The sequence below is a fragment of the Lepidochelys olivacea genome (assembly GCF_965140295.1).
Source record: "Lepidochelys olivacea isolate rLepOli2 genome assembly, chromosome: 3".
NCBI classification, from domain to species: domain Eukaryota; kingdom Metazoa; phylum Chordata; order Testudines; family Cheloniidae; genus Lepidochelys; species Lepidochelys olivacea.
In genome coordinates this window covers 82,548,583-82,561,687 of record NC_140413.1, presented here as the reverse complement: position 1 = coordinate 82,561,687, position 13,105 = coordinate 82,548,583, and the positions used below count along the sequence as shown (strand labels likewise).

The window sequence follows — 13,105 nt, the reverse complement described above, 5'->3', positions numbered from 1 at the left end:
TCAGGCACACATCTGTCTTCCATGTTTGGTTGCTTGTGAGTGGAGTTTGCACACTTAGGCCTTGTCTACACTACAGAGTTTTGTTGATGCAAGTTATGCCGACATACAGCCACTGCTGTAATTACTCCACTGTTGCGTGTCCCCCCTATGCTCCTTGTTCTGCAGCGGTCAGAGAGAATGAGAGTGAAAGAGCCAGCTTGTGTTTTGGGGCAGTATAAGAGAGAGACTGTGTGTGGGTTGGGAGAGAGGGAGTTCAGACAGCAGCTAGAAACAACCAATCCTGAGGCAGAAGCTGTTGCACAGACAGCTGGCATCCGCCCCTGTTCCCCTAGCTCAGCAGAGACCAGTACATGGGCAGGGAAAACCCTGAATCAGCCCCTGGCTCAGCATGAGTCTCCCCCTTCCCTGTAGTAGCAGCCCACCCTGCCTATCTGCCACTGCAGACCTAGTGCTGGGGAGAGCAAGATTACGTGAGTTCTCCCACAGCCTCCTCTCCCCACAGCCCAAGTAGATCCACCCCCTCCCTTTTAGTCCAAGCAGGAGGGCATTTGCTGCCAGAACCGGCTTGCTCAGCCCGGGGGAGGGGTGGATGCAGGGCAGCAGAGTTCAAAACAGTGAGCAGAGCAGGCACAGTGGGCATTGTGGGATACCTCCCCGAGGCCAGTTACAGCGATATAACACACACACTTTCGTCGATCTAACTTTGTCACAGGAAGTTCTATGCCTCTCATCGAGGTTGTTTTCTTTTGTCGGCCAAGCAGGCAAGTTTTGTCAATGGGAGGAGCATGGTAGTGTGCACACCTCCACTGTTTTGCCCACAAAAGCTGCCTTTTGTCAACAAAACTGTAGTGTAGACAAGGCCTTAGAGCAGGTCCCTCCAACTGCTTTTAATATAGACATCAAGTGCTTCCTTATATTTCTGCCGCTGGGAGTCTTGTGGGAGAAGTTTCTCAGGCCTCACAGTCATTTAAGAGCAGATTCTTAAAGTTGTTTAGGCACCTCAAAATGCAGGGAAGCCCCGAGTGGAATTTTTAAAAAAACAGTTGAGTTGGATTAGGCACCTTAGAGTCTAGTGGGATTTTCAGAAGCAGCGATGTTCATCTTTAAGCACCACAATACCTTTAAATATCTGGCTCCTATTCACTTCTAAAGATTTCTGCAGTGGAATAGCACTTTGGAGCAACTATTTTGACAAGTTGCATAATGGAGCAACTAGTGCTGCATTGGCTCATTTATCCTATCTCCTTTCCCATTTCTACTAAGTAACACCAGACGCAGGAAATTTGCTAAAAATACTATGCCAGTGTGGCTCTGCAGTTTATTGAAAGAAAAGGAGAAAAATAACTAGGTTATTGTGTAGTTATATATTAAGTCAGATTATTTCCTTTTAGAAAAAGATATGATAAATTACTCTAGTTCGTACACTCTGTTCCGTTACAGTGATGCTACTGCCATCCAGTGCACTCTCACTCTTGTGAGAATGAAGAATTTGAATCAGGAGGGCCAGATCCTGCAGTCTTCACATCATTGACAAAGGAATGAGAGATTTGCCCCAACCTTTAAGGATAAGAAAACTTCCTTTTTACTTGTTGTTTTTTCACTTAAAATATTAAATAGAAGATCATTCTCATAATAGCAACAGCATATCTATGATTATGTACAACTGTCATTAAATGAAGCATTTCTTACTAAGCATTTGTGCTAAGAAAGAAAGATGGACATGAGATTTTTAGCATGTTTTTTCCATTTTATTGTCATCCTTCTACAATGTTCCTCCAAGACCTGTACAACTAACTCCCAGTTTACGCATTAAGTACTCTCTATTTAACATTCAATTAATTGAGGGCATGAGTCTGAAATCTTCCACTCATGTTCTGCACAGCTACTATAGGGTATAAAATGATAGTAGCGTAAGCTCCCTCTTCCTGATCTTCCAATATGCCTCACAATCATGACGGGAGTGTCTCCCTCAGCCATTCTCCTGGTCACTCTAAAATAGCCAAACTGGCCAGTAGTGATATGAACATGACCACCAACACATTTCACAGAGGCAACTGACAAGAATCAGATGGTAGTGACTCTGTCACTATCAACCGAATCAGATTCAAATCAGTGACCATAGGCGGGAGAAAGCTTTTAAGTCATCCTGTCTCCCTCCTTTGGGTTTTTAGATTTCAGAAAGGTTCATCCTAGAGTGACACCCCTGAGGTACAAGATTAGAAAAATGAGTTAAGTAGTCTCACAGCCAGAAACATTCTTCCACTTGTTATGAGACCAGCCTTAATTTCAACATAGTCATTATGATTAACAAAATCAACTGTCAAGCAGTTGAGCTCTATCTAGCCTTTACCCAACCATTATATATCTTCTTTAGGGAAACTGTCTGGAAATAAAGCTTTTTCCAAATTACCATGAAACAAAAATGAATAGAACAGAGTAAACTGACAGACTATCACAAGATATGAATGGTGCATATGGCAAGGAGGTAACATTATCACAAGCTTAAAAAGGATCCAAGAATTTTGTTTAACCAAAATTCCTATTTAGCAACAAATGAAATGGTTTTCCACAAGAAGTCTCATGCTGCCATATGCAAATCCTTGTCACTTAAATACATCCTGCTTGGGCACTTTTAAATTTTTCCAGCGCCGCAAAACCACTTTGTATTTTTCACTTTCAGTCTTTTCTGATGCTTTTTTTAAGACAACACGCATAACTACAGCAGTTTCTGTTTCTTTATCCTCCCCTACTATCAGATCCAGTGTGTCACCAACTTTGACCTGAAAATAGACACAGAGAGAGATAATTAACATTCTTTTGAGGAAAATAACCCTAAAGTTTATGTGCAATTTAATTGTCTTCCTCCTCTTTCCACACGGATTATTCTTGTTATCTTATAGGGAAGTTGTTAGAATGGCTGTATAAGTCATGTCTACAGTATAGCAGCCATGTTCCTCTAATCCAGGCCTGCAAGTGAGTGATGAGGAATGAATCCCTGTGAATCTCACCACAGCTCCACCCTGGCTGTGTTATTTCCAACTAATTGTTTTTGTTTTTTAGTTTTTATGTATTGTAAATGCAATTGAATGAGAGTCCAACTTCTTATTACTACCTTCAAAATTCAGCCCCTAATTCCATCTCTTCTCCCACTATTTCCATGTAGGCCTTTCTAGTCACCAACTCTGCAAGCCTCATTGCTCTCTTTATGTCCTCATTCCACTCTTACCCTATACTTGGATTAGCCCTCAAGCTTCCATGTATTACGCAACTTCCCTCTCTGCCCAGTCTCCCTCCTTCAAAATCCACTACTTTCAGTTAGCCTTCCAAGGCTACACCCCCCCTCCAATCTTCTGTGCCTACTCCCACCCCCCAAAAAATATACAGCAGCTAGTGTGAATGTTGCATAACATAATCTCATGACTTCAAACAATATAACTACAATCTTTCCTTATACCAGCCTGTGACTGCTCTTGCTTCTCCACCTCTCTATGTCGCGTCTAACCAACAGGATAGGCTTCTAGGAGCAGAGTCTTGTCTTATTTGACTAAAGCATTATATGTGTGCTTACGGTTCAGTAAATAACCAAGCAGCAGTACCATTGCCATATTAAAGAGAAATAGAGCCCCAACAGGTTTTTGCATTTTTTTATATGCCAGCCTCTAGTAGGCTACCACTATGGGACAACTCTCATCATGCAAATGAAAGTCTAGATTTTGGTTTTAATGTGTAATCCTCCCCAAATTCACTACATGTATGAGAAAAGTCTTAATACTCAAACATTTTGTATAACTTGTACAAAATGATAATGTGAAATTAAGTTAAATCTAACAATACCACTATTAGGTATATTGTTTCTCCATTTTACAGATGGAGGAAAATGAGGCAGAGAGGTAAGCAGAATCATAAAGAACTACCTCAACTTCAACCAGTGAGCTTGTGGGTCTGGTAATAAGCCCGCCCAGAATCAACTTTAGCAGACATTGTTTTATATTCTAGGTAACTTAATAATGAAGTATTAATCCAAATTCCTATTTGACTTCAAGCAGAAGAACCGTTAAACCTTAACAAAGGCAAGTGTTACTGGAAGATGACTTCTTCACATTATACTTGGTGATTCCAGCAATTTTTTACATCCAACGCTTTACACTGCATGATAACTACATTGACTTGTTGGGAAGTACATTAACTAAAAGTAGTACATTTTGGTTGAACCACAGATCTTTATATTTCAACTCCTGTATTACTGGATACGGAGTGGTTGCCAGGTTGTTCAGCTGCAGTCAGACATCCCCTTCCGACTACAAGCAAATATACATTTTTCAGAGATCTAACACTGGTGAGAGAACCAGAGGGCAGAAAGTTTTCAGTTTTAGAAGCCCCTACCTGCTTATGGGCTGCTAAGCATACAAGGACAAATTTGGAACTCTTCACTCAGGCAAGCTTCCCATTGACTTCTATAGAGCGCTTACCCAAGGAAGAGACTGTAGGGTTTGGTCCTTGGTATGTGGTTTCTAATGTGATATTAAAGTTTAGATAGTTTATTATTCTAATGTCACTTGAATAACCAAATATAAAAACTTAATTCAAGGAAAACTACAAAAATCACTGATTAAGTTTTAATTTATTCAAAATTTAAGAACTACATGTTAATAGAAAAAACCCTAGCAGTCCAACAGATAGCAGACACTTCAGAAAGGTAATTTTATCTAATGTAACTAAAGTGTATATGCAAAGCACCATAGGCTTGCATTGGAGTACATGAATATTATACCTGCTTCACTCTTAATTAAAGTAATACCATGTCTGTTCTAGGACAGTTTATTTTAAAAAAAGATTTTTGCATGCAAAAATCTCTACCAAAGGACTCTGGATACAAATTGCATATTGGGATTTTTGTTTTGCAAGATGACTGATTTCAAGCAGAGTCTGTGTATTCAAATTAGAACATCATAACTCTTGATAATAGACTCAAACAAAAAATGTAGTTTAATATTAAAGTTGCTCTCATCAGTAAAATTAAACCATGAAAAAAGGAAATAAAAAGTTAGGGATTAAAAGGTTGCAGAGTCAAGCACGCTCGAGTTAGGAAATGCCGGAATGAACGCTGGCCATGCAACTTTAATTAGGCTCCCTTGTGTGTATACATGATAATATAGGATTAGATTACATGCAGAAGTGACTACCTGTGAAAACTTTGATGTAAATGATTTGTCCAGTGTCACATAAGAACTTGGTCACAGAGGCAGGGACTAAGGCCAGTCTACACCTAAAACTTAAATCAGCCTAACTACATCACTCAAGCCTGAAAAATTTCACACCTGCATGGCAGGTAGGTTGACCTAATCCCCACTGTAGAATCAGCTCAATTGATGGAAGAATTATTCCATTGACCTACCTACCGCCTCTCAGAGAAGTGGATTACCTACATCAACAGAAAACCCCCTTCCATCAATACAGGAAGTATACGCTACAGCTGCGTCACCATACCTCTGCTATTGTAGCCACTATAGTGTGGACATACCCTGAGCCTCAAGGATGGTATTCAACTGCCCTAAACACAAGACCATCCTTTCTCTTCCTTTAGTCCCCTGCCTTATTCGCTACAACCTCCCAACTTCTGCAACAAATGAGACAGGGCTGCTACAGTCAGAAGACTCCTTCACTGCACAAACCCATTTCATCCCCAGAGCAAACCAGGCATGCTTGCAAAAAAAACACCGGTGAGACACTGAAGTACAGACCCTGTACAACAGAAAACTCTGATGCAACCTTAACTATAGTCTTTTTACTGCAAGACCATAATATCAAGTCTGTAGAAACTACAAATGAAGTGTTGCAAGTGAGGAAAAAGTTATGATGGTTCTGTTGATGACTTATAGAGACAAAAAGTGTCAAAAAAGCAAGACATAGGCTATAGGAGATACAAGGGTTTGCCATAGAGATGCCATCTTTATAACGCTACCATTATATGATAGATACTTTCCAGGCATTCAAAATGCATTAGTCCCTGCACCAAATAGCTCATATTGCAAGGACAGAAAGACAACTAGACAAAAGGTTAAGGAAAGGGAGCAACCAAAAAAAAGATTCACTACAGGTAGTGAGGCAGAAGTGGATCTTTAAGGACTTCAAAACAGAGAGGGTACAGTTGCCACAAATAAGAACATTCAGAGACTGGGGCTTATAAAGAATGATATCCTGAAAGAGAATTTGAACAGGAACAATTCCTTTAACTGATGACAGGTGCTTCCTGATAAGAAAGCAGATAGGAGTTATTTAATACTGGGGGAAAGTGTCAGTGAAATTCTTAAGAAGGGCTGAAGTATAAGTAGGAATTAATGATAAATGTATGGATAATCTCCTACTTAAAATAATATTTTTCTCTAAGTGGCTACACTAACCCATGCAACCTTAACAGTGGATAGGCTGCAGGGATTACAACAACAAAAAAAGGAGTACTTGTCGTTAGTCTCTACGGTGCCACAAGTACTCCTTTTCTTTTTGCAACAACAAAAAAAAAAAAAAACATTTGTGGGGGTTAATTAAGAATCAATAAGCCTGTTTAATGCAGCTACAAGTACCCTCCTCCCCCATATCTCTGGCAAAGTCTTCTGGGGGGAAGGGGAAAAGAAGCTGTACTCCTCAGCTTACAGAACTACTTCTACTACCTCCGTCAAGATGGAGAAGTAGACATACAGTAATTTGTTTTGATTCATCCATCCCCCAGTTAAACTAGATATACTTAGAAACTTAATGAAACCTGGATATTTTGTCTTCTTACATAAAGTCGCCATTTTTTACATCGTGTTATCTTTTAACCCCAGGTATAACAGCTCACATGTTACATGCAGGATAACTCATTGTTGTATAGCCTCTTATAATGCCTGCATGGGTGCTATCAGAGTAGGAGGGAAAAGAAAATGTCAGCCTTAGTTATGATCTTGTATGATATTAATTTGAGGTGTTTTTTTAAAAAGCCTTACAGTTCTGCTTTTCTTCCACAATTTCTCTCCATTCAGCCTGAGTTCACCATTATAGAATGCATCTTCCACTTTGCTAAAATAAAAAAAAAAATAAGAAGTTTGCTTTATAGGGCTGTGTTTACAGCGCACAGTAAACAAATGCAATTGTTTCCTAACACACAGGCAAAAACACAGTTCACCTGCAAAGTGTGATCCAGAAGGAGAATGTGTGCACAAAGCATTCATAACTCTTCTGTACCACAGGTACAAGGGCGGTTTAAGAGTGTTTATAACAGATAACACCCCTTTTGTATGCCATCAGTCATTTTAAACTTAAGAATGTTGTCTTTGGATATCAGCTTCAAGTCATACTAATGTATTGTAACTAACAGGCTTCTTAAATCCTCTGCAGGTTGCATAGGTTATACATTGTGATGGACTTGTTAATAAAGGTTTATGTATACCTGGTGAAGGTAGGTGTGGCAGGTTTATATTTAATGTAGAATTAGGTTAGACTCTTTCTTCTAGTCAATCTAGGCTATTTTTTTTTAAATTCTTCCACCAACTAGCAGAAGCTTTCCTATTCTTAAGCTCTTTGTTTCTAAGTCAACAGTTAAAAGCATAAATGCTAGAGATTGATTAAAATTATCACTGTCTCTTTAAGCAGTCTTAGTATTTCAGACAGCGATAAGTAGCAGAATTCTGGAAAAAAAAACAAATCCCAAGAGACAAAGTAACAATACACCTCCAAAGACAAATATGGACTTCTGATTAAGTTAAAAAAAATTCTTCTTCACTAAGTTACTGCAGCAAGTAAAAGGACATCAAAAGAACATTTAACTGTTTGCTATATGACAATTTCTTTATTGGTAAGCTATATAAATCTTTCATACTTACTTTCTTGCAATATCTAGACCAGCTTTCATTATTATATCATAACGAAAAGACTGGACTACTTTGTCAAGATCCTTGTAATCTTTCACTATATTGGGGTCATTTTCAAATTCATCTTCTGAATCACATCTCTCTTCATCCTCCTCCTCCTCCTCCTCCTCTTGCAGGGGTTGTTTTTTCTTTCTAGAACTTTTGTCACTTTTAAGTCGTAAACAAGGCACTGAAATGCACTGTGAAGGTTGTCTTAAAAATACATCATGTTTCACAAGAGAAATGCTGAAGTGTTTTCTGTAGTTTATTATACTGGATTGGTGACTAGAGTATATATATCTCCTCCAGGACACACTGAGTTTATTAGACGGGAATTTCTCCCAGATTCCAAACCAGACATTTAGTTTCCTAAAGGCAGTGACGGGCAGTCTGAAACCAGTCATAGCATACCCTGAAATAAAGAGATTCAATTAGTACTGAAAAAATTGGTCAGCAAACAGCATATTTATAGTAGTGACTAAGATCAGCACCTTTTCTCCTTCTTGTAATGATATAGTTCCTTTTGCAACCATAAGGATTTATTGTATCTTTCTGTGAAACGTTCTTTTTTCTCATATAGCAGGACAGGTAAATTGACTATTCATAATCTGTATTTTTCATATTTAGTTCCCCATTATAAATAGGCAGCATGTTACACTGAAAATTAGCAACGGAAATTCAAGTGCAATACTCTATATGTAACTCTCTTTTTACAATTTGTTAAACTACTAACTTTCTTATGGTTTCTTCCTTCCATTACTCAAATACAATATTTTAAGGTCATAATTAACTTCCAGCCCACGCTATTTAACAAGAGCAGAGAGATGCCAGAGGCTACATTTATTAGGGATAGTTCTTGACAGAAATGACTTGCTCAATACCAGAGAAAGTAGTAAAACCAGGAATAAAAGTCAAGAGTTCCTGAATTCACCTTGTGCTCAGACCACAGAGCCAGCAGATGAGAAAATGCTCTCCTAACCAGACCTTAATATTACTGAAGCATTTTCAAGAGAAATACTCTTTCCTGCTGCAATATATTTATTCATCCTCCACTAGAAGAGCAGTCACTAGCAAGAACAATCCCTTAGAATCATAGAATATCAGGGTTGGAAGGGACCTCAGGAGGTCATCTAGTCCAACCCCCTGCTCAAAGCAGGACCAATCCCCAACTAGATTTATGATCTTAGGTAAGGATGAAAAACAGTGTTATAACCCTAAATTTCCACACGTTTGCATTAATCTTTTAGACTGAAATTTCTATGTTTTGTTCTCTACCCCAAAATGAATTTTTGGAAAGTTTGAGCACAATTATTTTACCTGTTTCAGTGAGTGAAGGGGAAAAAAAACCCACTTTCATTATCTTTGTTAATTTATTTTTTTAAATGCAGACAAAAAACTACAACAGCTGAAGTGTGAAATTTGGCATAGCCATAGTCCTCATTAGGACTAATAATTTAGGGCATATTAGTAGCATTACTATAGCACTTGAGGACCCTATTCATAAACCAGGACCCCATTCTATGAGGTGCCGCACGCCTTTGCTTGACTTGGGAACAACTTTCTACAATGGTTATGAGTGATTTTTCAGTACCTAATATGTTTAACAGCATCTAATATTTTAATAGAACCTAATGAAGCCCTGCCCACCCTGTCACAGGACTGCTGCTGGGACCATTTATGTGAAAGAGACTGAACCCTCTTTCATAAAAATGGTCCCAGCAGCGGTCCTGTGACAGAGTGGGCAGGGCTTCATTAGGTTCTATTAAAATATTAGATGCTATTAAACAAGTTAGTGATTTTTCAGTACCTCATAGCCATTGGAGAAAGTTATTCCCAAGTCAAGCAAAGGCTCCCTCACATTACTGTAACTGCACTTTTGTTAAACATCTGGGTTGTCACACCATGTACTTGCCATATGTTCTTCCACATTAGTGGGGGGTGAAGCCCCCAAATATATGCAAACTTGTACCAAAAGAAGTGAAAATGGATTTTATGTTATATGTAAGTTGTGAGAGCACTCCAAAATCCCAGTCAGGATCAAAGCCACACTGTGCTAAAAGAAAAGGAGTACTTGTGGCACCTTAGAGACTAACCGATTTATTTGAGCATAAGCTTTCGTGAGCTACAGCTCACTTCATCAGATGCATGCTCACGAAAGCTTATGCTCAAATAAATTGGTTAGTCTCTAAGGTGCCACAAGTCCTCCTTTTCTTTTTGCAAATACAGACTAACACAGCTGCTACTCTGAAAACTGTGCTAAATGCAGTGTGTATATATCTATGTACATTGACTGATTCTGATCATAGATTGCAACTGCTAAGGGGCCATGTCTGGAGATGGGACAAGAGATTACATTTTAAACTTGTTTTTTTCTGGCAAAATCTTCTCCTAAGAAGATTCACTCTCCCTGCCACGCTCAAGGGTCTGATTTCAATCCCCACCAATAATTAACTGGTCAGGACTAACCTGGAGCACACTTACCTGATGAAGTGAGCTGTAGCTCACGAAAGCTCATGCTCAAATAAATTGGTTAGTCTCTAAGGTGCCACAAGTCCTCCTTTTCTTTTCACTTACCCTCTGCCACCATCCCCCTGGCTAGTTTTGTTCCCACTGAGCTTTTCTTCTAACCAGCCCGCCCATGCACCCAGCCCTTGGGACAGCCGGCTCCCTGCTAGGAAAGCAAAGGAAGGCGAGGTGCCCAAACCACACTGTCACCCACCCCCACCTCTTCCCGCCTTTCGCTCCAGGCCCGCAGCGGCGCCGCTTCGGGGCTAGGGAAACTCCCGTGTCTGCCTGGGCAGGGCCGAGCTCTGCTGTACCAGCCCCGGCCCCACCGACTGCGACCGCGGGGCCACGGGCCCGCTCTGCCGCCGGCCTGAGGGAGCCCGGCGGGGCCCGCTCCGCGGGGGGCAGCCGGAGAGCAAAGCTCCGCTCGGGCCGCGCTCCCTGCAGGCCTCGGCAGCTGCGCCCACAGCGAGACCCGGCCAGGGCACATCCCCGCGGCCCGGGCAGCCGCGCCCCAGCCGGAGCCGCTGTTACCTGTGTCCGCCGGACGCTGCGGCCCGGCCCCGCTGCTAGTCCCCGGCCCCTTCCCAAGCCCGCCGCCGAGGCGCTGCGCGGAGAGCGGGGCGGAGCCGCCGGCCAGGGCCCCGCTGCTGGGGGCTGGCGCCGGGGAACTCGCTGCTCGGTCCCCGCCAAACCCCTTCAGCGTGTGCGGGGCTGGGCCGCGCCCCGTGGCCTCAGCTCCCAGCAGTCAGTGGGGGGAAGGCGGATGCGCCCCTGCAGCCCCCCTGCTTCGCTACGCGGCTCTCGGCCCGGCGGCTCCCGGGGAGCAGAGGCCTGCCTGGCTGGCAGGCGGGAATTTGCAAACGGTGGGGCCTGCCCGCCCCTCTGGATGCACCTTAAAGGGGCCGGGCTTTCCGCGGGGGAGCGTCGCTCAGGTCCCTTTCCCTTGCCTCAGGCTGGGCACCCACAAGCTGAGGCAGCCGCGGGGAGGAAGAGGATGGGTACTCCCGCCAGCTGCTGGGGCTGTTGTTATTCCTAAATGCCCTTTGGTCCCTTCTCCTCCTGTGTGTAAAGACAGAGCTGACTAGGCTCAAAGGGGAGAGGCCTTGTCTCTTCTCAGGGAGCACTAGAGCTGATATCACAAACTAGTCTAAGGGCTGAGCCTGGGATGTGGTGTGAAAGCCAACACAAAGAAAAGGCAGCTGTCCTGAGCCTGCCCCTCGACCCAGCCAAATCACTAAAACGGAACTTACTAAGCCCTGGTCTATGCTGCAAACTTATGTCAGTATAACTATGTCACTCGGAGCAGGGGGAGAAATCCACACCCCTGAGCAATATAGTTATATTGACCTAACCGCTGGTGTAGACAGCGCTATGTGATGGGAGGGCCTCTCCTGTCAACATAACTAGTCTACACTACTGCTTATGTGGATGTAACTTAAGTTGGTCAGAGGTGTGAAAAAGACACTCCCTTGAGTGATGCAAGTTACAGTGACCTAAGTGCTGTCTACGCCAGCACTATCAGACACCCTCCCACCAACAGAGCTTCCACCTCTTGCAGAGGTGGAGTAATTATGCCAACAGGAGAATGCGTCTTCACCAGATGTGTTACAGTGGCACAGCTTCACCGATGTAGCACCGTGGTGTAGACTTGGCCCCGTGGAGGTAGTGCACCTATATTGACGGGAGAAGCTGTCCTGTCAGCGTAGGTGGTATCTTCACGAAACACTACAGCAGTGCAGCTGCTCTGGTGCAACACAGTCGGTGAAGACAAGCCCTAAGATGGGCAGTGGAACCTCAGAACAGGGCATTGCAGCTAAAGGTAGCACAGTGGATGAAGCATATGCTTGGAAGAGTTAGATAAACATCATTTTCACCACCCACCCACAAACGGATGGAAAATATTTTTATGGATAATCAAAAATGTACAGATAGGCAACGTAACAAAAAAACAGCTTGAGAACACTATTAGAGTTTGATTTAAGGATATTTATGTCATATAGTTTGCCGTGATGATGTCAGTCTATGTTTTAATGGTTATAACACTTTAACTTTTGAATCTCATCATCTACTGTTATTATATAATTATTGACTCCCCCCCTTGTCTGAGCCTCCCATAATTTCTTGAAACTGTGAAAATTTATAAACATAAAAATAATGTTTAAAATCTACAATTTTGCACAGCTTAAAAAAGTCAAGTTCTTCCAAGCCTAGAGATGCAGCAGCATGAAGGTGCCTCCCACCCAGCAAATCCTTGAGCTCTGACTACTAATAGCTGGGGTAAGTGGCCATGGCACTATAGGACTGGACCAGACCAAGGACACATCAGGGAATCGGCAGAGTGGGCAGTGACAAGCAGCAGAAGCAGTAACAGGAAGTGGTAGAGGACTCACTCACCCACTTGAGGAGCACCCCTTGGATTCTGGGATTTCACTGACCTCAGACAGCATACCATGAGTGGGATGTAGCAGAGGAAAAAGGGGAGTGGCATGTTAAAGGGAAGTAAATTGGACTTTCAAACCACAAAGTGGGAAACTGAGGCAAATTATTACTGCTCAAGATATTGTGGGGCGGGTTTTTTATCTGTTGTCTGAATACTTTTCAGTCATTGTTGCTGTATTCCCTTTCCCCTTAATGGAAGTTTTGTTGTTGTTATACACAGGCTCAGTGCTTGCAAGTGGAGAAGTAGTGCCTAGAGGCACACATGGGGAGGT

The 13,105-nt window shown here is 42.3% G+C and overlaps 1 protein-coding gene across 2 annotated transcripts; it reads right to left on the bottom strand.

The window, feature by feature from the left end:
• Window positions 1-1,726: 1,726 nt before the first annotated feature.
• On the bottom strand, window positions 1,727-11,404 carry MTRES1 (mitochondrial transcription rescue factor 1). 2 transcript variants are annotated; one of them, XM_084624784.1, is made up of 4 exons: window positions 11,287-11,404; window positions 7,860-8,298; window positions 6,984-7,056; window positions 1,727-2,780 (listed from the first exon to the last, which is right to left on the bottom strand). In XM_084624784.1, exons 2-4 carry the CDS (start codon window positions 8,288-8,290, stop codon window positions 2,604-2,606), a joined length of 681 nt encoding a protein of 226 aa, XP_084480910.1. In that variant the 5' UTR covers window positions 8,291-8,298; window positions 11,287-11,404; the 3' UTR covers window positions 1,727-2,603. The 2 variants fall into 2 exon arrangements, with proteins under 2 accessions (XP_084480910.1, XP_084480909.1); XM_084624783.1 differs by lacking the exon at window positions 11,287-11,404 and adding an exon at window positions 10,926-11,268.
• Between the last annotated feature and the right edge of the window lie 1,701 nt (window positions 11,405-13,105).

Coding starts and splice junctions, on each gene's coding strand:
- MTRES1 (XM_084624784.1), bottom strand. CDS start 8,290: ATGACTGGTTTCAGACTGCCCGTCACTGCCTTTAGGAAACTAAATGTC. Junction 7,057..7,859: donor GGTCTAGATATTGCAAGAAA/GTAAGTATGAAA, acceptor TTTTTATTTTAG/CAAAGTGGAAGATGCATTCT. Junction 2,781..6,983: donor TGTGGAAGAAAAGCAGAACT/GTAAGGCTTTTT, acceptor GTCTATTTTCAG/GTCAAAGTTGGTGACACACT.